The sequence below is a fragment of the Ictidomys tridecemlineatus genome, chromosome 7 (genome assembly GCF_052094955.1).
Source record: "Ictidomys tridecemlineatus isolate mIctTri1 chromosome 7, mIctTri1.hap1, whole genome shotgun sequence".
Classification (NCBI taxonomy): domain Eukaryota; kingdom Metazoa; phylum Chordata; class Mammalia; order Rodentia; family Sciuridae; genus Ictidomys; species Ictidomys tridecemlineatus.
Window position 1 is genome coordinate 15865781 of NC_135483.1, and position 22418 is coordinate 15888198.

At 32.0% G+C, this 22418-nt stretch overlaps 1 protein-coding gene across 2 annotated transcripts in view; it reads left to right on the top strand.

Moving 5' to 3' along the window:
* The window catches only part of Tmem65 (transmembrane protein 65), a 54129-nt gene extending 32380 nt beyond the window's left edge, over nucleotides 1-21749 (top strand). For both annotated transcript variants that reach the window (XM_078016727.1, XM_078016728.1), the window contains 5 exons: nucleotides 1587-1654; nucleotides 6146-6200; nucleotides 7065-7107; nucleotides 10898-11003; nucleotides 14317-21749. In XM_078016727.1, the coding sequence (XP_077872853.1) occupies nucleotides 1587-1654; nucleotides 6146-6200; nucleotides 7065-7107; nucleotides 10898-11003; nucleotides 14317-14427 (383 nt within the window). In that variant the 3' untranslated portion in view covers nucleotides 14428-21749. The remainder of the gene's footprint in view (nucleotides 1-1586; nucleotides 1655-6145; nucleotides 6201-7064; nucleotides 7108-10897; nucleotides 11004-14316) is intronic.
* The last annotated feature ends 669 nt before the right edge of the window (nucleotides 21750-22418 follow it).

Here is a 22418-nt window from a genome sequence, read left to right on the forward strand (position 1 = left end):
TTCACTTGATGAATTTAAAATTTTTCATTATATTATTTTAAGCTATTTGTACTTTACTTTTGGAAATTAGGATTGTATATATGTTTCTTATAAAATTTAGAATGCTCAGTAGATAAGCAATTAGGTAAAGGCAAAAAGTCAAAGAAGTAAGGCTAGACTCTGAAAACTCCCATTTTATTAATATGCTATTTTATTTTATCATCTTAATAGCTTTTAAAATAATATTCATAATTAAATATTTTTCTCTTAATATTGGACAATTCTACTTAATAGCAAGAAGAAATCTGAAATAACTATTATATACCTATTATGTACTCTCTTTTTTATATATAATAGTATGCTTTATTATATTCTATATATTCTTTCCCTTTATCTTTGATAGTGCCTTTTTAAAAACTACTTATTAGCTTTCCCTGATTGGTACAGAACTCACTATAGTAAGATTAAACTTTCATAACTTCTAGATAATATTTCAATTATATTTTCTATGGACTTAACTGAATTAAAAGAAAAAAGACTCTAAAATCACCTAACACATATATAACCAACTGGTTTAAGGGACTATGTTTTGGATAAGGTATGAAACTGGGTTTTGATGTTTAGTGAAGAAAGCCCTTAGTTGAACTGATATTGACCATACCTTGGCAATTTTATAGTTTTAATTAGAATCAAGTCTTTTACCTATTCCCAGCTTTTAATCTGTTTCACAGTCTGCCTTCAGTTCTCTCAATATGGAATGCTCTTCTTTTCCAGGTTAGTGGCCCTCAATTATTATTTATTGAGCATCTACTATGTTCTCAGCATTATGTAATGTGCTGAAGATGCAATATGAAAATATAAGGCTAAATGTATAAATAAGTTTTAGTTCTTCCAAGTTGCACTTTTAATATATCACTTCATTTATATTATGCACCAGATAGATGAGGTTAGGTGTGCCTTTGGTAGGAAGGGTCAAATTATATTTTGATTCAAAACAAATTGATTCTTTATGGTTTTATAGTAGGATTTAGGGATCCTGATGAATTGTGAATGGGGAAGGACTGCATATAGATGTCTAAAAAATATGTTAATCATATTTTTCAGACTGTTTTTCTTTAAAAAATTGGTTAGTGAATAAAAGCAATCAAGTAACTTCCCTGAAATTTGATTCTGGACATTTTTCCATATTTCTAATACAAAGATTAATTTTATGATAATAGTCTTTAGGCATAAAGAGAAACAGATTGATGTTGTAGCATTTAATCAGGTACAATATAGTATTTATATGTTTACTAAGTTGTTCCATCATTAACCAAATGTATATTTATGTGTGGGTGTGTCCATATATGTGTATTGCTAGTAAGAAAACACAAAAGACTAATACAACTATTGTTACATGTCATATATTTTTTTGTTTTGTTTTTTCCAGTATAACTTTTATCAAGTAGTTAAACTTACAGCAATAGCAGAATCTATTGACTATGAGGGATGAGAAACAAATTCAAAAGATTATCAAGTCTACTGGAGACTTTAATCATATGGTCTGTTTTTTTCATTCTAAAGTTAAATCTTAAAATCTACTTTTTTCTGTTTTTGATGTTTTTCAGTATTCATCCACAATGCGATACCTTTCATAGGGTTTGGCTTTTTGGATAATGCAATTATGATTGTTGCAGTAAGTTCTTTCTCTCACCACTTCTATTTTGAGTTAATAAAGAAATTATTGTGGCCTATATTTTCCTAATAATTTGTATAATATAGCTATTAATTTTAATTAACATCATAATGATCAACACTATTTATGTTTCATGTTAATTAGATTAGCTCAATTTTAAGGCACGATATATGTTAATTATTAAGACTTTGGCAAAGCATTTAGATAAGTCATTTAGGGTTTATATAATCTAATCAAGTTTCAACACTTTGAAAGAAAAAAGCATGCAAATTTTTTTGATATTCTTTAATTGTGCTAGTAGTTGTCATCACTTATGTAGGTTATTTGATTAGTTCATTATTTAATTTTCTCACTCAACAATGTTTCAACAGATGTTTTGATATACAGCTTTAGCCATTTAACCCAGAAGTTGTAAAGTTTCATTTCAGAGCATTGAATATATTGCCCTTTCTGCCTTTGTTGCATTATAGTAGTCCCCTTCATATGGTCATTTAAATGTAAGGATGCTTCTTAAAAGTGTATCCTAATTGATTGATATGCATTTCTTATTATTAGTAATGCCTTTTGGCAATGTATACCAACATTTGGTTTATATTTGTAACAGAAATAGGTCCATGATCAAAATGCAAGTCTTCAAAAACCATCCAGTGTTCTATTCACTTTTCTCTTATTTTGTCCAAATGGAATGGGTTGATCATTGTAAGGTAATAACAACTTTTAGTACATAGTTTTAGAATACTTAATGTGAATTCTTTCTTCTCAGATGTTAGAAGTAAATAGATTGAAGGTCTATTATCTATTTTCTGTGAGGTGGTAAAAGTAGCAATTATTTATGGATATCAATTTAAGAGTTCCTAGGTAGGGATTTTACTTGAACTCATTTGAGAAAATCAAAGTGCTTCTTTAACTTAGAGCTTAGAGAGTTTGTTGTTAGTTTCAGTGATTCTTAAAAGTTCTATTATCTATGATTAACACTATAAATATACTACATTGAAGGAGTCTACTGAAAAAAAATAATCTTAGGATTATTGACTATGAAGAAATGACATGAGAGATGCAGGGTTTCTTTTTGTGTTTTTGAATTCACCAGGATTGCAAGTGAATGTAAATACAAGATTTGGTTTCAAAGTAGATATTTTTAAAAGTAATTCACATTATGTAGATTATAGAAGTTGCTTAAAGAATACCTAATGTTGGTTCATTCTAGAATAGCTTTGTTTGCTGTATAGTCTAGCTCTGATGTCCATATTGATGTAGATTAGCCACTCACAAAGTTCAGCCATTCACCTGGTGGAGGAGAGTCACAGGGCTCATACAGCACATGGCATTCTGCTGCATAAACCATCACAGAAGATGATCTGGCATGCACACAAAGGATTCTTTAGTAAAGAAACCTGGCAAGATCAGATTTCTATAGGCTGACACATTTAGTGAAGGCCTTAAAATAGAATTCCAGAATGCTAGTGTTTTTTTATTGTTTATGACATCTTCCTAATGTACACAAAAGAATAAAATTGGTCTATTTGTGTACCTGTGAATGTGAGAGATTTATTCAGCTATTTAGAACTGCACTGCTTTTCTGAAGTGACTAAAATCTGAGTTGTCTAGATTAAAGAGTAAATGTAAATCAAATCTAATTATAATGGAAACTACGTTTTGTTAAATTTGTAACTTCATGTGCTTGTGAGTAGATTGTGCTCCAAGATTCATGTGCTCATGAATAGAAAGTCTCTGTGGTAAATATTTCTTTCAGTTTGGCATGGTTTTATTCAGCATTTTGGGTTCTCTTTATTGATAGCTAGTACCCATGCCACCATCTTTATAACCATTATGTTTTTCACCATAATAGGACAGACCTTAAATACTGAAAAGCTGAAAGAGTATCCTTGTTACAGGGAATCATGTGATATATTTTGCAGGAAGAGGGGTATAGGAGTATTTTGAAGAAAGGTCAGAATAGGGAAACTTTTAGTTTCTTAAATCTAGAATAATACCTTCACAGTATGGTCATCATTTTTAAAAAAGAATAAATATTTAAAGTAATAGATATCTGTGTTTAAAAACAGCCACCAAAACACATTCAAAAGTCAGATTATTTTAGGGTTGATTATCATTTTGTGTTACTCAGGCCTATTCCTTGTTATTAGTGTAACTGACAGTAGACTAATTTTTTTAGGCCTAAAATGTTTAATTCCAAATTTGTAATAATTCCTTACTCTGTTTATATTAAAACCCAGCTATATTAAAACAAATCACTGTTTTTTACTAAAATAAATATTTTAAATTACTGCCTTAAACATTTGCAAAGAGTGATAGGTGTGGCACAGATGCTCCGCAGACCAGTTCAGAGACTGACAGGACAGTTTCTGGTGAGGCATTTGTAATAAACTGCTAAGACTCAAATGGATAAATAATATAACTGTAGTCTGTGAAAAGGAAAATAAGTGATCATTACCATTGTAAGAATGTTTTTTACCTTTTTATTTTTTAAAATACTGATTTTCTCTTCATATTATAGAACAGCTGTGACTGTTTTAAGACTTAGTAAGAAGCTCCTTGTTTATTTTGTTCTCTTATGCCGTATCTTACCTAGTGTCTAGCGTGACATTTGACCTTTTCTGCCTTCCTATTAGATGTCCTTTTCTGGCTGCTACTTTTGTAGTCATAAAAGCAGATTCTTGTATAATTGTTTGTCATAAATTAGACCTTTATTATTGGCTGCTATTAATACTAATCCTTGGGTTTCATAGTTCATTATATTTTTGTTTTATAGGATTGCTTTCTATTTTATTTTATTATTTTAAGAAGTGTAGATTGAATCTAGGGTGCTTTACCATTGAGCTACATCCCCAGCCCTTTTATTTTTTATTTTGAGATTTGCTAAATTGCTGAGACTGTCCTCAAATTTGTAATCCTTTGACCTCAGCCTTCTGAGTCGCTGAGATTACAGGACTATATCACCTTGCCTGATTTTTAGGATTTTATAATTTATATTTTAATGTTTTTTGAATGACTTTTAATTAGGATAGAACATTTTAGAGTCTAGAATAGATTAACTGTATTAAGGTGATGAGCTAAGATGTAACTTTAAGACAACTACTATTAGATTTATTTATAATTTTTACCTTGCCTATTAATACAAAATTTGACATAACTATGACACAAAGTAAAGAAGTGGAGGGTCAATTGCTCTCCTCAAACTGTCTTTGAATTTACATGAGTCTTTTCATGGTCTTAGAAGGACCCAAATATGTTTAAGTTCAACCAAGTAATTAAGCATGAAAATATTTTTAAATACATGTATTGCAAAGATTCATCACTCTTCAAAGTGCTGTATATATTTATTATATGCTATAGCTGTGAGATGCTTCTCTTCTAGTGTTGCTCCAGTTCTTTTACATTCACATATAAAGATATGCATCTTCATTTTTATTTCTGTGCCTGTTTTTTCCTTACTTTTTTGTTTCCTTTTCCAGAAATCTGTTTCTTTGGGTGCTTTTAGAAAGCGTGTCATTTTAAGTGCCTGGGAGACGTTTGTATATCAGGCACATCCATGTCTTAAGGATTATTATTTCAGTTTTGTAGACAGTGGATAAATAATGCAATATTTCTATATAATAGGACATTTTTGTATCAACATCATTGAGATTTTAAAAAAAATTTAAAGAAATTTTCAAGTATTCAGTGTTATTTAAGAGGGCTCTTAAAAATTAAGTCTACCTGTTGCAGGCTTGCTCATACATTAGAACTGTACTAGCACAATAGATCCTAGAATTTCCTCTTTGTTCTGTTTTAAATAGGCCATTAGAGTAGTACAATCTTCTTTATTTCAGTTCTGCTTTAAAGTGAAAGTAAATATATGAGCTTTATTCCCCCCCACCACCAGTGGAACGATAATAGAAATGTAGAAAATATTTAACTGTCTATAAATAAATTCAGTGGAAATGGATTAGGGTCTTATTTTTATCGTAAGGTGTATTATATTAAATGCTGTTACTATTTATGAATAAATCATATATTTTCACTACTTAATGGATAAAGAACTAAATCTTACAAGGAGAATTTTACAAACTTCAGTTTCTCTAGGAACTGGTTTAGTCTTTTTAATCTTTCAGTAAATAGCAATAGTAGAGATATATCATTTAGAATTTAATTATGAGAGTTAGTCTTTGTGTTCAAGGAGCTTTAAACCATCTTTTTCTGTGATAGAAAAATAGAAATTCTAGATTTTTAAAATGATGAATTATATCTCTATATGGGCTATTATTTTGTTTTTTAAAAGACTTAATTTTAATAAATAAAAATGTTATTTCTGCATGAATGAATATATTTAATAATTAAGTGAAATACCTCATAACATGCATATTTCTCCATATTTTGCTGCACTAACATGTTGATTTAACTGTTTTACCCATTTTTATTAATAGTTTGCTATTCTTTTATAGTCACTTTTTTTTAATTTTTAAGATTTTTTTCTTAATCATTTTTCAGGGAACCCATATCGAGTTATCTATTGGAATTATTTTGGGAATTTCAACGATGGCAGGTATATAATAATAGCAAATGTTATTATTCTCCTGGGTATGTATTTTATAGAAGATTTCAGAAGGTTAGGTTTAGAAGATGATAATTTATTTGAAATTAATTTACTAATTGAAATATCTGTTTATCTTCTTAGCCCTAATCATCTGATTCTTAGTTTTATATATGTAGCACTTTGTTCCAAGAAATTTTAGATATTTCATGTTAATTAATGGGTAACAGTTTTCTGTCATATTGTCTATATTAAAACAAGTTTGTCTGGTAATTCATGGTTACCCTCAGATCTGTTTATCCTTTGTCTCTATTAAATTATTTTCTAGTTGGTTAGAAAAGCAGAAAAGCAGAATACAAGATTGAACCCCTTTCCTTCTGCCTCTGTTACCACTTTGCTCATGATAGTGAAATTTTGGAAATGGTTCCTTGTTGTTTATTGTGTGAAAAGCATGAAGTCAATGAGTTCCTGACAGTAATGTTTCTTTTCCTTGACTCCCTTGAATTCAGAGCTGTATGTATGGCTTTAGTCTTTAACTTCCAATTATGTGAATATGAAATATACATTGTATGAAAGATAAAATTATAAAATATCATGTATGTGTTTTGGCATTGAAACCAAAACAGAAACTGGCTGCTATTACAGAAAAAAAGAAACTTATTACTATATAGAGGTAGAATATTATAATTTCAGAATCATACTCTATTTTGAACTCTTGAGATTGAAAGCTTTACAATGAGTTTCTAAATATATAATTTTTTATAGTTAATGTAATTACCCTCCTAGACCAGTGCTCTGTGGGTCACATATTGATATATTATCATAATTTTTCTGACTTTTATGTAACAATTTACATGTCATTTTTCAAATTTTTAGCTGCTGCTTTGGGAAATCTTGTGTCTGATTTAGCTGGACTTGGGTAGGTCCATTTATTTATTCATTTATGTCCTTATATTCTTTCTTTGCTCCATTTTCCTTTATTTGAGAAGCATTTAAAATAAGTTTTCTTTGTGTCTTAGAACTAAATTTCTTAGTTGAATATTCTTTTTTCTTAAATTTTTTATTCTAATTTGTTATATATGGCAGCAGAAAACATTTCAATTCATACTACACATATCTCAGGTTATACACAAAGTTTAGTCACACTATATATCTTCATGCATGTACTTAGAGTAATGATGTCCATCTCATTCCATATGTCTTTCCTACCCCCATGCTCCTTTCCTTCCCCTCCCACCCCTTTGCCCTATCTAGAGTTGGTTAATCCTCCATGCTCCTCCTCCCAACCCCACTATGAATAATCCTCCTTATATCAGAGAAAACATTTGGCATTTGTTTTTTGGGGATTGGCTGACTTCACTTAGCATTATATTCTCCAACTCCATCCATTTACCTGCAAATGCCATGATTTTATTCTCTTTTATTGCTAAGTAATATTCCATTGTGTATGTATGCCACATTTTCTTTATCCATTCATCTACTGAAGGGCATCTAGGTTGGTTCCACAGTTTAGCTATTGTGAATTGTGCTGCTATAAACATTAATGTGGCTGTGTCCGTGTAGTATGCTATTTTTAAGTCCTTTGGGTATAGACTGAGGAGTGGGATAGCTGGGTTGAAAGGTGGTTCCATTTCCAGTTTTCCAAGTAATCTCCATACTGCTTTCCATATTGGCTGCACCAATTTGCAGTCCCACCAGCAGCGTATGAGTGTGCCTTTTTCCCAACACTTGTTGTTTGTATTCTTAATAGCTGCCATTCTGACTAAAGCCAGATGAAATCTTAAGAGTAGTTTTGATTTGCATTTCTCTAATTGCTAGAGATGTTGAACATTTTTTCATATATATGTTGACTGATTGTATATCACCTTCTGAGAAGTATTTGTTCGTTCCATGGCCCATTTATTGATTGGGTTATTTGCTTCTTTTTTTTTTTTTGGTGCTAAGATTTTTGAGTTCTTTATATACCATAGAAATTAATGTTCTATCTGATGTGTGAGGGGTAAAAATGTGCTCTCAAGATGTAGTCTGTCTCTTCACCTGATTGATTGTTTCTTTTGCTAAGAAGAAGCTTTTTAGTTTGAATCTATCTCATTTATTGATTCTTGATTTTAATTCTTGTGCTATAGGAGTCTTATTAAGGAAGCCAGGGCCTGAACCAACATTATGGAGATTTAGGCCTACTTTTTCTTCTCATAGGCACAGGGTCTTTGGTTTAATTCCTAGGTTCTTGATCCACTTTGAGTTGAGTTTTTTTGCATGGTGAGAGATAGGGGTTTAATTTTCATTTTGTTGCATATGGATTTCCAGTTTTCCTAGCACCATTTGTTGAAGAGGCTGTCCTTTCTCCAGTGTATGTTTTTGTCACCTTTGTCTAACATAAGATAACTGTAATTATGTGGGTTAGTCTCTGTGTCCTCTATTCTGTACCATTGGTCTACAAGTCTATTTTGGTGCTAATACCATGCTATTTTTGTTACTATTGCTCTGTAGTATAGTTTAAGATCCAATATAGTGATACTATCTGCTACACTCTTCTTGCTAAGGATTGCTTTAGTTATTCTGGGTCTCTTATTTTTTCCAAATGAATTTCATGACTGCTTTTTCTATTTCCATGAGGAATGTCATTGGGACTTTGATCAGAATTGCATTAAATCTGTATAGTGCTTTTGTAAGTATGGTCATTTTGACAATATTAATTCTGCCTATCCAAGAACAAGGTAGATCTTTCCATCTTCTAAGATCTTTATTAATTTCTTTCTTTAGCATTCTGCAGTTTTTGTTGTAGAGGTCTTTCACCTCTTTTGTTAGGTTGATTTTCAAGCTTCTTTTTTTCTATTGTAAATGGGGTAGTTTTCCTCATTTCCCTTTCAGAAGATTTGTTACGGATATACAAAAATGCCTTTGATTTATGGTTGTTGATTTTGTACCCTGTTACTTTGCTGAATTCATTTACTGGTTCTAGAAGTTTTCTGGTGAAGTTTTTGGGTGTTCTAGTTATAGAATCATATCGTTAGCAAATGGTGCTAATTTCAGTTGTTCTTTTCCTGTCTATACTCCTTTAATTTCTTTCGTCTAATTGTTCTGGCCAGAGTTTCAAGAACTATGTTAAATAGAAATGGTAAAAGAGGACATCCCTGTATTGATCCAGTTTTTATGGGGAATGCCATTTTGTTCTCTGTTTCATGTGGCAGGAATGATGAAACAAACTGCGGATGGCTACTTGGAAAAGGGCAGCTTTCTCTCTTTCAAGTACCAAATGGCCTGGGCTGCTTTCTACATTTGGGAGCCCTAAGAAATTGGCATTAATTATTATGATAAACATCTTGCTCTGTCTTTGATTTTCTGCCTTCCTTTGTTGGCTAATTTGAGTGTCCTTTTTTTAATACCTTAATTTAATTTATTTATATGTGGTGCTGAGGATTGAACGCAGGGCCTCACACATGCTAGGCAAGTGCTGTACCACTGAGCCATAACCCCAACCCCTTGAGCGACCTTTTTATTTTTTTGTAGTTGGACACAATTCCTTTATTTATTTATATGTGGTGCTGAGCATCAGACCCAGGGCCTCACACATGCTTAGTGCTCATGCTCTACCACTGGGCCACCACCCCAGCCCCCTTTTTATGTTTTGAGATTTGGATATGGGTGTAGTAGAAGTCTACTTCACCCTATAATCTAGGCAAAGGTAGTTTTATAAGTGGTCTAACCTTCTGTATTAAGGCTTTTATAGAACAGTTTGGGGCCAAAACTACTGTTAAAAATGAAATTTCTTTACTTTAAGACCATGATCAGAATTTCTATTCCTGGAATTTGTGACATAAATCTATCATGATATCACCCCTTAAATGTTCCATTTTCCAGTTTCCAAGTTTAAGGTTAATAATGATAATGTTATCACTTAGTAGCTTTTTGATATATTTAGTAGATCCAAATGATCTAGTAGATTTTATATTCATTTGAGTTTAGATTGTTATCATAAAAGTTTTTTTTTAAATTGGAGATGAATCTTTTACTAGGATTCTTTATATTTACGCACTGTTTCCCTTCTGTCTTATTTTTACTGCCACTAAATAACAGATCTACATTTTATGGGTTAGGTGCATAGTTTTTAAAAATTTAACATATCTGACTAGTATCAGGATCCATTTTATGATTGCTGGTATGCATAGCCTAATTGACAAACTTTTTATTTGAAGTTCAAAAACTTATATCTTTAAAATTATATCTTTTAAGTGATAGCAGCTTAGAATTGATAAAACACTTGAGGTTAACCTGAATATTCTAGGCTGCCTGTCTTAGTATACAAATATGATGAATTTAGAAAACCTTTTTGTTTCTGATAATAGTTATTAATTTATACTAATTAAGGTACTTTGCTTTGATTTTTGGAACAAGTACAGAAATTGTTATTATTTGTAAAAAAAATTTATGTATCTTGAATAGGTCTTTTTAAGATAATGATGGAGAATAATTGCTTTGAGTCAGTTTACCTATGAAACATGTTAATATGAAAATATTCCTAAACTGGGTATATTTATATATGCTAAAAATAAAAGTTGCAAGAACCGTTTTGCCATTTCTGTAGTGCCAGGTACACATGTAAAATTATCTTGTTTCTCTTTGCAATAATTATTGTTTTATTATATGAGGACACTTGCATGTCTTTTTAAAAACTCATTTTCTGTTCTCTTATCTTGTTTTTTTTAAAGACTTGCAGGCTATGTTGAAGCTTTGGCTTCCAGGTTAGGCCTGTCAATTCCTGACCTCACACCAAAGCAAGTTGACATGTGGCAAACACGTGTTAGTACACATTTGGTAAGTAATTTATATGATCTATGACAATGAATTTATATGATTTGGTAAGTAATTTATATGATCTAGACAAAGAATGACACTAAGTTTAGTATCTTGAAAACTCTGAGACTAAAATTGATTTGAGTAAAGTCAGTTAACAAAAATTATACAGGCTTGGAAGTCTTTATAAAAATAAGTATTTATGTATTGGCTCCTTATTTTTTATAAGTAGACTTGATTTTTTAAAAAAAATCTTTATACAGTTCAGTTAATCCTAAGGAGTAGTATCTATTATGTACCAGAGATTGGAGAATGTAAAATGAATAATTAACTATAGTTATCCTTAAGACACTCATTTAGGGAGAAAGACATGTATAAAAATTATCATTTAGTATGACATATGCAGTAATAGAATTATGCACAAGGTATAACAATAGCACAAGAAGGAGAAATAACATTTTGGGGGGGGGATTGTTTTTTGGTAGGGAGATTTCTTGGTAATTCTTGATTTTAAGCTATTTTTGAATTATCAATGAGACATTTACTAGATAAAACAGTTGAGTTCTGAGTATAATGTCTAGCAAATAAAAGGTATGATAAAGAAAAAGGGAATATTCAGAGAAATACAGAAAATTAGGAATTTTGTGACTGTACTATGTAGTAGTTGCGGATAGAGTTGTATTCAAAAACAGCACTGGAGAAGTAAGCATGAACCAGACAGGAAAGGCACAGTGTATGCCCTGCTAAGGAGCTTATACCTCACACAAGGTGATAGTCAGCCAGTGAAGACTTAACTGGTAGCATCCAACTTCTTTCATATTTAAGTCAAGAAAAGGAGGAAGAGCCGATGGGAAGGGAAGATGAAGAATTCTGCTTTTGACCTATTGAGTATAAGATGCTAGCAGGATATTCAAAAGGTGATACTTATTAGGGTTAGGGTTAAAGGTAAGAGTTAGAGAGGTGTGAATTAGAGATGATAGGTGTCATCATCGCATTCATTTAGCAAATATTTATTGTTCACCTACTATGCACCTTGTACAGATCTCGGAGTTTTGAATACATCAGTTAATAAAGAGGTTTTTCTTTCTTTCTTTCTTTCTTTCTGATAGATCTTGTGTTCCAGCAAAAGAGGAGACAAGACAATAGAAAGACATGATAATTTTTTTGATATATTAGAAATTCATAAACATAAAGAGAATTAAAAACAAAAGTATTGGGAGTGCTACAATAGAGTCAGATTAGAGTATTAAATAGGAAAGTCATGGAGACCCACTGAAAAGTTAGGTGAGAGTTAAAACCTTGAGAAATAGTAAGATTTTATAGGTCAGTGGTTGTCAAAGGATGGTGCCAAGATCTACAAGATCAACTTTATGTGGGAACTTGTTAGAAATGCAAACTCTCAGGCTCCTATTTATGCCTATGTATTCATATATAAAAAATTACCATGAATTTGGCAGCTTATAACAACACGTATTTACTACCTCTCACTTTCTTGGGTCGGGAGATCAGGCACAGCTCAGCTGGGTCCCCTAGAAGACTGCAGTCATTGTGCAGCCAGGACTTGGTTGTTGCCTGGAGGCTCAGCTGGAAATGATGCACTTTCAAGTTCTCACAGTTCTTTGGCAAAATTAATTTCCTTGTGCTGTAAAGGTCCCAACTTCTGGCTGTCTTTTGGCCAGAGGACAGCCACGTGTCCTAGAGTCCCGTGGCCTATGGCCCTCTCCATAGACCCTTTCACAGCATTGCAGCTGTCTTCTTCAGAATCAGCAAGGGGGAGAGAAATGAGTCTGCTGGCAGGAGGGAGTCTTATAACCTAATATAGACTCTAAAGATATATCAGTGAATACAGATGTTGAAGTCAAATAAGAATTAAGGATTAAACTTTTAAATTTTGTCTTTCTAAAACTTTGAAGGAGTTATACCTTTTAAAATTTTGAAATAATGAAAATGACAGATTTGACTATTAATATAAAGCATGGGCATACAACTATTACCACCACCACCACCAATAAAGAAACCCCAAAATAGCAAAAGTTGAAAAAAATGTTATACAAGCTCTTGTTGAAATAATGTCTACTATTAAAATTTATTAGAAAAAATATAGGCTCTAATAGAAGAAGACATTTTATTCAGGAATGTAGATTATGAAAATGTCATAACATCTGTAGTGTTTGACAGGACATATTTTGTCTTCCTTTGTATACCTAATGGAAGTTTCTGGAAAAGAAAGACTACCTCTGGCCAGGCCCCATCTCCTTGGTATACCTAGGATGGAGTCTGACACATAGTAAATTTTCAATGCTTGTATGGAGAACTCAAACTTAATTGAAAAATGTTTAAACTTGACAGTCATCATAGAAACGCAAATTTTAAAAATGATATATGGAAGCAAACAACTTAAAATTTTCATAATGTGGGTGAGATTGCAGAAAATTTATGTATATGTAAACATACACATATAGTGAAATTTATATATATATATATATATACTGAATGCATATGTAGTTTTGTCCAGAGTAGACAGCATGACTGTAGCCTTGAAGATGCACAAATGTTCATATTTGATTTTTAAATGAATTATTGGGAAGAAGTAAAAACAGACATATTTATTGCTGATCACTTGTAATGGTGAAAAACAGTTTAAAGAATTTTTTATGGGAAGGAAAGCTTTAAGGAGATTATAGACCATCAATTAAGTGGCATTTAGAAATCTGCATACTAAATGTATGTAACAGTTTGGAAAGTTTATTGTAACAGGGGTTGCTCTAGAGTGTGAAGTGAAGCAGAGAATAAAGCAGTGTTTACATAACTATTTTTTCTATAAGTAATTGTGTATACATGGGAATAAATGTAGAAAATAAATATATACAAGATACAGCAAATCCAAATATTTTGAGAGTAGTTGTTAGGAGTTTTTATCCTACCTTCCTATTTTCTGACCTTTATATGTACAATTTTTAAAAAGTGTTGCAGTGTGAATATTTCTTTGATGATGTTTTTAAGATGATTTTCCGGGTTACTTTGAACTTTGTTTTTAAATTTTTATTTATTTATTTATGTACATATTTATTTGCTGTGCTGGGATTGAATCCAGGACCTGGTGCATGATAGGGCAACATTCTACCAGAGCCACATTTCCAGCCCTGCTTCAAACTTTAAATTGACCTGTTCTGGGATATTTTTGTAGCTTTTTAAAAATATTTAAATTACTATGATCAACTGATCAAGTTAAATATTTTAGTACATGGTAATTGTCTATTGTAATAGATACTTAAGCAAGGATACCTCTTTCAGGGATATAGTAACTTTCAAATGTTCTTTTGTGTTTCCTTAGGGCAAAGCTGTTGGGGTGACTATTGGCTGCATTCTAGGAATGTTTCCTTTGATTTTCTTTGGAGGAGGTGAAGACGATGAAAAACTGGAAATGGAAAATTCATCCTCTTAGAGTACCTATAAAAAGATGTAAACTAATGTACCTCAGTTATTAAATATATGCTGTCACAACATTTAGGAATTAAGACAGTAACAATGTATAGATATGGGATCAAATAATTCAGCATGTGTTATGGAAAACACTAACTTATTGTGGCTTGGTCTTCTTAAGACATCTTTTTAAAAGAAACTCTTTAGTATCATTTTGTGTAAATTGTTGAGATGCTTTTTTTCATCAATGGCTGTCAACAATTTTATCTTTTCCTTCTCTTTCTTTGTATATCAAAATATTATTTAAGTCTCAGTTGTTGATGTACTGTACTGACTTGGGGTTTGCTTATTTGTTACTTAACATGTATACATGCATGAAAGCTTTTTTTTTTTTTTTTTTTTTGCGCTGTTGTTTCTTGATAGTTGCACTTCAACCTAAGGGTATTTTCCCAAATTATTTAAGATGTTTAATATCAGTTAAAAATTTTTTTACTCTTTTGGCAACATCAATTTTGTACTCTTTCACAGTAAACATTTACAGTATATAATTTCAGTCATTTTCTTAACTCTCACATCTATTCAAAATAAATACAGGTTTTAAGTATATATTATTCATTTTAATTTTCTGACCATACCGTCTTAAGAGCCAGGGGTTAAACAGAGCAATTACAGTCTCCCTCTTTAAAAAAACATAGATGCTAACAAGTGTACTTATTTATGTTTTTTTTTTACCTTTAATTTCCTTATTGTGAATAATTACATCACAGGTTCAGACTCTTTAGGGGCAGAAAATTATTATTTTACAGTCTTTTAAATTAGAGATTGTGGAATCAAGTGAACTAAGGAATTTGACATGATACTTGGAAATTAAGAAGCTAAAATTTCTTTTTTTTAGAGAAGTAGAAAATAGAAAAGTTTGTGGTATAAGTGTGAAGTTTATGTTTGGAAGTTTAATGAGATACAAATTATTGCTTAGGAAGGATTTCCATCCCCCACAAAGTAGTATCTTCTCATCTGAATACCCCATCCTTATAATCCTAACCTTGTTATATTTTGTGTAGTGAATTTTATTTCTGGATAATTTCTTTTGAAGTGAAAACTGAATATTTTATATTTTGTTTTTGTTATGTAGTCTAGTCAAGTTACATGAGGTAAAATCCTTTCTCCCATTTTTAGTGTTTCTTTTTCTTTTGTGGCATTTAAAGCATATACTTGGTTAAAATCGCTTATTTTCACTCTTATATATCTGACCTAAGTATACCTGTGTCTGAATCCTAAATTTTAATTTTTGAACTGTTAAATTTTTTAGCATTTAGCTTGTTACTTGTGCTAAAAATTACTCTTATTTGTAACAGAATAATTAAATACATCATGGAAGAAAAAAATTAAAATTTACTATTCTGGTTTTGAAATTATGTTGCTAAATAGATGCAAAAGACAAACTTGTAGGATGGCTATATTTAGGAATCTTATTTTGAAGTTTCATTTGCACATAATTACTTTGAGCTCTCATTTTCAGGGAGATTTTTTTTCCACCAGAAAATTTGTCATAAATTCTCTTCTCTGTACTTCACAGTAATTTAGTGCTGATATCCATTAATCATAGATTTTGCGGGAAGAAGGAAAATATGTAACATAAAAATAAATATATAAAATTCTTAGGCCAAGTAACACGACATTCTCATTTGATCAAATTTAGATTAACAACCTGATATCTTGAAGAAAATTATCTTAAGGATATAATATTGTATCTCACATGGACACCAAAAATAATTTTTTTTAAATTTTAGTTTGCTAGGATTAGAGTGCTTATTTAATTTTTTTGATAAAATATAAGTGCTTTTGTCCCTAAATTATATATTGATTGCTGTCCTGTTTATTTTTAAGTATTTTATTATGGTACTTGGCTTTTCTTTTTATTAATCAAATCTCATCTCCAGAAAATCAACCTATAAGTTTAGAAAGGGCTTTTTTTGTAACTGGGGATTGAACTCAGGGGCACTGGCCCTGAGCCACATCCCCAGCCCTATTTTGTATTTCATTTCAAGACAAGGTCTCACTGAGTTTCTTAGCACCTTGCTTTTGCTGAAGCTGGCTTTGAACTTTAAGTCCTTCTGCCTCATCCTCACGAGCCATTAGGATTACAGATGTGCACCACCTCACTCAGTTTAGAAAGGACTTTTGATTATTGATTTCCTTTTTTTTTGCTCTTGAAAATAATCCAGCCCTGTCATTAAGTTAGTTAATAATGGAATCTCTAAATTTAATTGAAAATTAAAATTCAAAATTATTTAAGTGATCAAAACATGGAATATAACCTTCACATTTTAAGATGTTTTAATTTTTAGTCACAATAAAAGTTTGAATCATTCAGGTAAATGATTTTCAAAAAATGAAACCCTTTTGACATAACTGAAGGTATACATTTTTTTTCAAGGTCTTATTCTGCTTTAAGGCAGTGCTTTGCACAAAGTGATTTCTGAGAAATGGTTCTCTTTAAAGTAATAACTCCATGTGATCCTTATTTTGTTACTTGCCACAAAGAATCCTATTTCAGATTGAAACTGGAACTCTTTGTTTCTCTTGTGTTAACTGTTTCTCTATTAGGAACACTAGAGCTGTGGTTAATGCAACATGACCTGCTTCAGTATTGTCTGCTTGAAATTCATGTTGTCCCTGTATTATGATTTATTGACTTGTTGATGCATGTAAACTGAGTGCATTTTGTTGCACTGTATGTTAAATGGTGACCAATGTTTTTACAAAGGAATTGAACAAAAAAATATCTTTTAAGAAATTTGGAATGTGGTTTGATTTTAAAATTTGATTTTCTTTCTAATCTTAGAGAGTCTTGGTTATTCTGTCATTAAAGGGAATTGATTAATAAATGCAGATTTGTTACAAGGTGGGAATAACATCACTGAGACAGTAAATGGAACTGCTGATGACCACCTCTGATATCCACAATTGACATTATCTCCTTACAGAGTATAAGAGGAGTGATCCCATAAAAAAGTTGCAAAAGAGGTTGGATAAATCATACTGTTTGGGTGTTTACTGCAGAGATATCCAAACCATTTATTTAACAATGCCTGGTTTATTTTATTCTTTTTCTCTAGAAGGTAAATTTTGAAGACAATGGAAGTTTATACTTTACATCAAAAGATCATATAAACTACTTGGAAGTAAACCTGATTAATTTAAAATTATTTTTCTTCAGTGCTGAGGATTATACTGTGTGTGGGCCTCTCTCATGTAGGCAAGCACTCTTATCACTGAACTACACCTCCAGCCCCTCATTTTAAAATTACATATTCTTCCCATCTGAAAACAGTATATTAAAGGTAATACAACTTTTTTCTTAGTGGCTTGTCATCTTCTTCACGGATGTAATTATTGTGCTGTAATGTATTATTACCTTGGGAATTTAGTTTTTGTGTTTTTCCATCTTTCCTGCTTTTTTTTTTCTCTTGCTTTTGGCAGCTATTTTATTTCTCGAGTCTGCTTCTTTTTCAGTTTCATGAACTTAGAAAGTAGATAGCAGTCTTAACCATAAATTAATTGGGAAGTATTAGAAAATAGGCTTTGGAACCTATGTGGGATGGTGGTAATGATATTAACAACAGTATGAGCTCCCTTTTATTAAACACTTATCTGTTGCTGTATACTTAAGTATTTCACACGTTACCGCATTTAATCACCATAACAACAACATTGTTGGTGCTATTACTATCCCTATATTATAATGAGTAAATGAGGCATAGCAAGGTTATTTTCCTAATGATGTCACTATTACAAGCAGATTGGAATTCAGCTTTGTCTATGTGTAAAGTCTGCGTTCTTAACTACTATATTAAAGGGATGTCAGTTTCAAGGACTTTATCGAATACATTCTCTGTTTAGGTTTCTTATTGTCTCCATATTCAAGGGTCATCTTCTCATTGATGACCTAGGGAAATTGTATTTATAATCTCAAGATTCCTTTAACAGGTTCTGTGATTTTGAATGCATACTGTATGTTAGTAATAGCCCAAGGCACTAATATCTATCATCATGAAATTGGTTTTATGGAATGCATTGGAAGGGCAAAAGGACAAAGAAAAGCAAACATACACTTAGGTATTTTCTTTTTGTCAGATAATGGGGAGTTCTATGGCGATGAATGAAACAAGGTGGGTAGAGGGTTGCAGTGGTCATAACTGGGAGTGGTCAGGGAAAGCCTGAAAAAAGTAAAAACATAAATGATACAGATACCTGTGGAGAGAAGGAATCCTGCTAAGTTCTATAAGACTGGTATTAAGAAAATCTCATACATGTGAATATATTCCACTTTGGAATGCTTTGTTAAATGTTTACTTGTTTATTTCTTATTGCTAATGTCTGAATTAAGTCTAAAGATTAATACTTAAATGTTAAGATTAATACTTGTTGGATATTTACTGATAGCAGAAGAAAATAGTCCAGAAGCTTGAAGAAGTGACATTGAAATTCAAAAAGTCAGTGGATATTCATCAGCAAAATCCAGAGGGTTCGTTTTGTGAAACCCAACAGACCATTTGTTTTTACCAAAGCAATAAATGCTTTTGGTGTATGAGTTCTAACTAACACTGAAATTAGTTTTTTCTTCTCTAACTTTTAGAAATGGAGTAGTAATTCAGAGACATGTACCATTTTAGTTTTGAAGTGTCAGAATTTGGGATTCCCTGATTTTCCAGTCTGGCTCACAATTATATGAAACACATGGTGTTTTGAACTGATATTCAAATGAAATTTTATGACATCAAACTATGAATGCCATTGATATGTTTACCTAAGTTTATAAATAAATGAGTTTGAGCAAACCTTTTTCTGAGCATGAAGACTGAGAAGCTAAAGTAGGCCTTTGAGAAATTAAATTGTTTAAGTAAATGAAATAGAGGTTGAAGACTGAAGACTTAAAGGAACTCCTTTGGGAGAAGATGAAGAAAATTCTCAAACACAGAAGGATCAAATAATTTTCTGTGAGAATTGTGAAATTCAGTAAAGACTTGGCTTTTGCTAATAATATGAAAACTAAGCATTTATATAGTTTTTTTCATTTATAAATAACTTATATAGATGTTAGCCATAAATGGGGTTTAAAAGATGATGTTAAGCCAACCCAATGAACTCAAGAGATACTATAATTAGAATCACAGCTTTATCTTTCTCGAATGCCGGTTCCCCCAGCACCAATGTTCTCTGCAGTGTCTCAGTCTTCTGCATCTCCTTCACGCATTTGCGTTTCTTCTCTTTCTTATTTTTTCTTCTTTTCAACCATAGACTTATGGGAATAGTTATCAGAATGCATTTTTTTGTCCCATACTGTTATTTTAAAAGCATGTGAATCAAGTAATTTTTCTTCTTCACCCCTACTTGGGAGAACAAATCTAAATTAATTTAGTTCATTTTTCTATTATTAACAGCTTTAATTGTTCTTTCTTTCATATTAACTCTGGTAAAGAGTCTGCATTTTATAAGAGGACAAGACCTGACTATGCTTGAGAGTTAGTCCTGTAAAAGATGACATCTCCTCTGTTGTTATGGTTTGGATATGAGATGTTCCCCCAAGAGTTCTTGTTAGTGCAGGAATATTCAGAGGTGAAATGGATTATGAGAGTTGTGACCTAACCAGTCCATCCTAGTTTGAATGGACTGACTGGGTGGTAATGTAGGCAGGTGGAGTGAGGCTGGAGGAGGTGGGTCACTGTGGCGGTGCCCTAGAAGTAGGTATCTTCCTTGTGATTTCTTCCCCCTCTTTCTGCTTCCCTGCTGCCATGAGGTGAGCAAGGCTCTTCTACAAGCCCTTCTGCATGGAGTTCTGTCTCACTTTGGGCTAGAACAGTGGAGCCAACTGATCACAGACTCAATCTCTGAATCCATGAGCCAAAATAAGCTTTTCTTCCTCTAAGTTATTCTTGTCAGGTATCTTGGTCACAGTGACAAAAAGCTGACTAACACATCTCTCTTGCTTGCCTCTCTGTTTAATACTCTGTGCAGCACCTGGCATGTGGTAGATGGCTCAGTGGTTATCTATTTGATGAGTGATCATTGCTATCCAAATCACTGATTTCTTTCTAGACACTTGAATTCTGGCTTGACTCTCAGCCTGTTCTGAGTCAGTACTACGTACTGCTTCCTGTGTAATACTCTGTACCACTTCTGAACTTGGTCACATTTTGCTTCAGGCAGATTGGTTAATCTACTACTAGTTCTCCAGACCATTTTATAACTGATAATCAAATGCTTAATGGGAAATACAATATGTTCATAATTTTTTTCAACCAATTAGCAGGAAAATAAATATTCCTTGGTGTGACATGATTTATTCTTATTTGGGAGCTAATGGTTTCCACTTTACTTTCTGTTTAGTCTATCCTAACATTTTCCCTGAAGGTTAATATGAAAGAATTTGTCTACAATTTCTAGAATCTTTCTGTCTCCCTCTCTCTCTAAACATGGTATTATTTTCCCAACTCTGGGCTTTATGGTACTTTTACGCTCTCCTCATGTTCTCATGAAATACCAGCTTTGCAATTATGTCTCAAATCCAATATCATAAGCCTAAGATTTTCTAGGTTTGCCTCAAGACTCCTTTACTTTTTAAAAAAAAACTAAGGAATTTTGTGTCTAAGTGGTATATAAATATTTACTATATTAGAAATGAAAACTGACAAATTATAAAAATTCATTTACTAATTTAAAAATAAACCAACTTCATGTTGGGCTGAGGTTGTGGCTCAGTGGTAGAGTGCTTGCATAGCATGTGTCAGGCACTGGATTTGATCCTCAGCACCATTTAAAAATAAATAAATAAAATAAAGGTCTATCAAGAACTAAAAAATAAAAAAAGCCAACTTCATGTTAACAAATATTTTATGAAAATTATTTTTCAGAAATATAATTTGGTGAAAATAATAGCATTATTTTATATTATTTGCTAATGTCTTTAATGTTTGCCTTAATAGAAGACAGCTGGATTCCCATATCTGTTTCTGCATTTGATCTGTTTGATATGTTGTTTTGTTTGGAGTAAATGAAAATTCTGCTGCATACAGATATGTGGTTGTAAACTGGAGGAATATTTTAATAGCTTTTTAGTATGACTGGATTTCTGTAGTTTCTAAAAGGTTAGTTGCCATGGAGAATCAGAGACCCTATGCATGAAATTTTGCATTGAGTTGCATTAACATCCATTGTTCTGTTTGTACTTTGTAACTTTTTCTCTGTGATTTTTGTAACATTTGGAATCACCAATTCACTGGGTATGCAGATCTTCCCAAAATTAATATACTTCAGAATATAAAAATTTTAAATCATGTTTAATATGACTGGCAATCTCATTTTCAAAAAGCCTTTTAAATATTGAGACATTGTCAAGATCAGATGGCAGGTACACATTTTCCAGAATTCTGATTTTTTTCAGTTGAAAGCTTAAATTTTATCATTGGTAGCAAATACCCTTAATTTTCTTTATAGTGACATTCACTTTATTCATGTTTGAGAAAATGCCTGTCAGGTACCCACGTCTGAATACCCTAGCTTGTCTCACAGTTCAGAACAGCCTCACAAGTGCTTTTCCTCAAGACAGCAACCATACTTTGTTATTCCCAGAAGTACTTTGTGCACACTTCTCATTTCTTCAGTATATTCAAGAGTCAAGATTTAAAATAAGTAAATCCACTGCCTTATGAAGAACATCGAACAAAACTTTTCCCCTTCAACTGCAAGGAAGACAATGACATTTCCCAGCTGACCATGAAGAAGAACACTGTGGCTACTGGTGTCTTGATGGAATCTCAGGTGCTTTTATCCATCATTGCTTTTTCCTTTTTCCTTGTGGGGTCTTACTATATTGCCCAGGCTGCCTTCAACTGCTGGCTCAAGGGATCCTTCTGCCCTAGCCTTTAGAGTAGCTAGGAGCACAGGCAGACACCACCAGATCTTGAATTCCATCATTGCTTTGTGCCATCAGTGGGCATGTCCTTAGTGGAA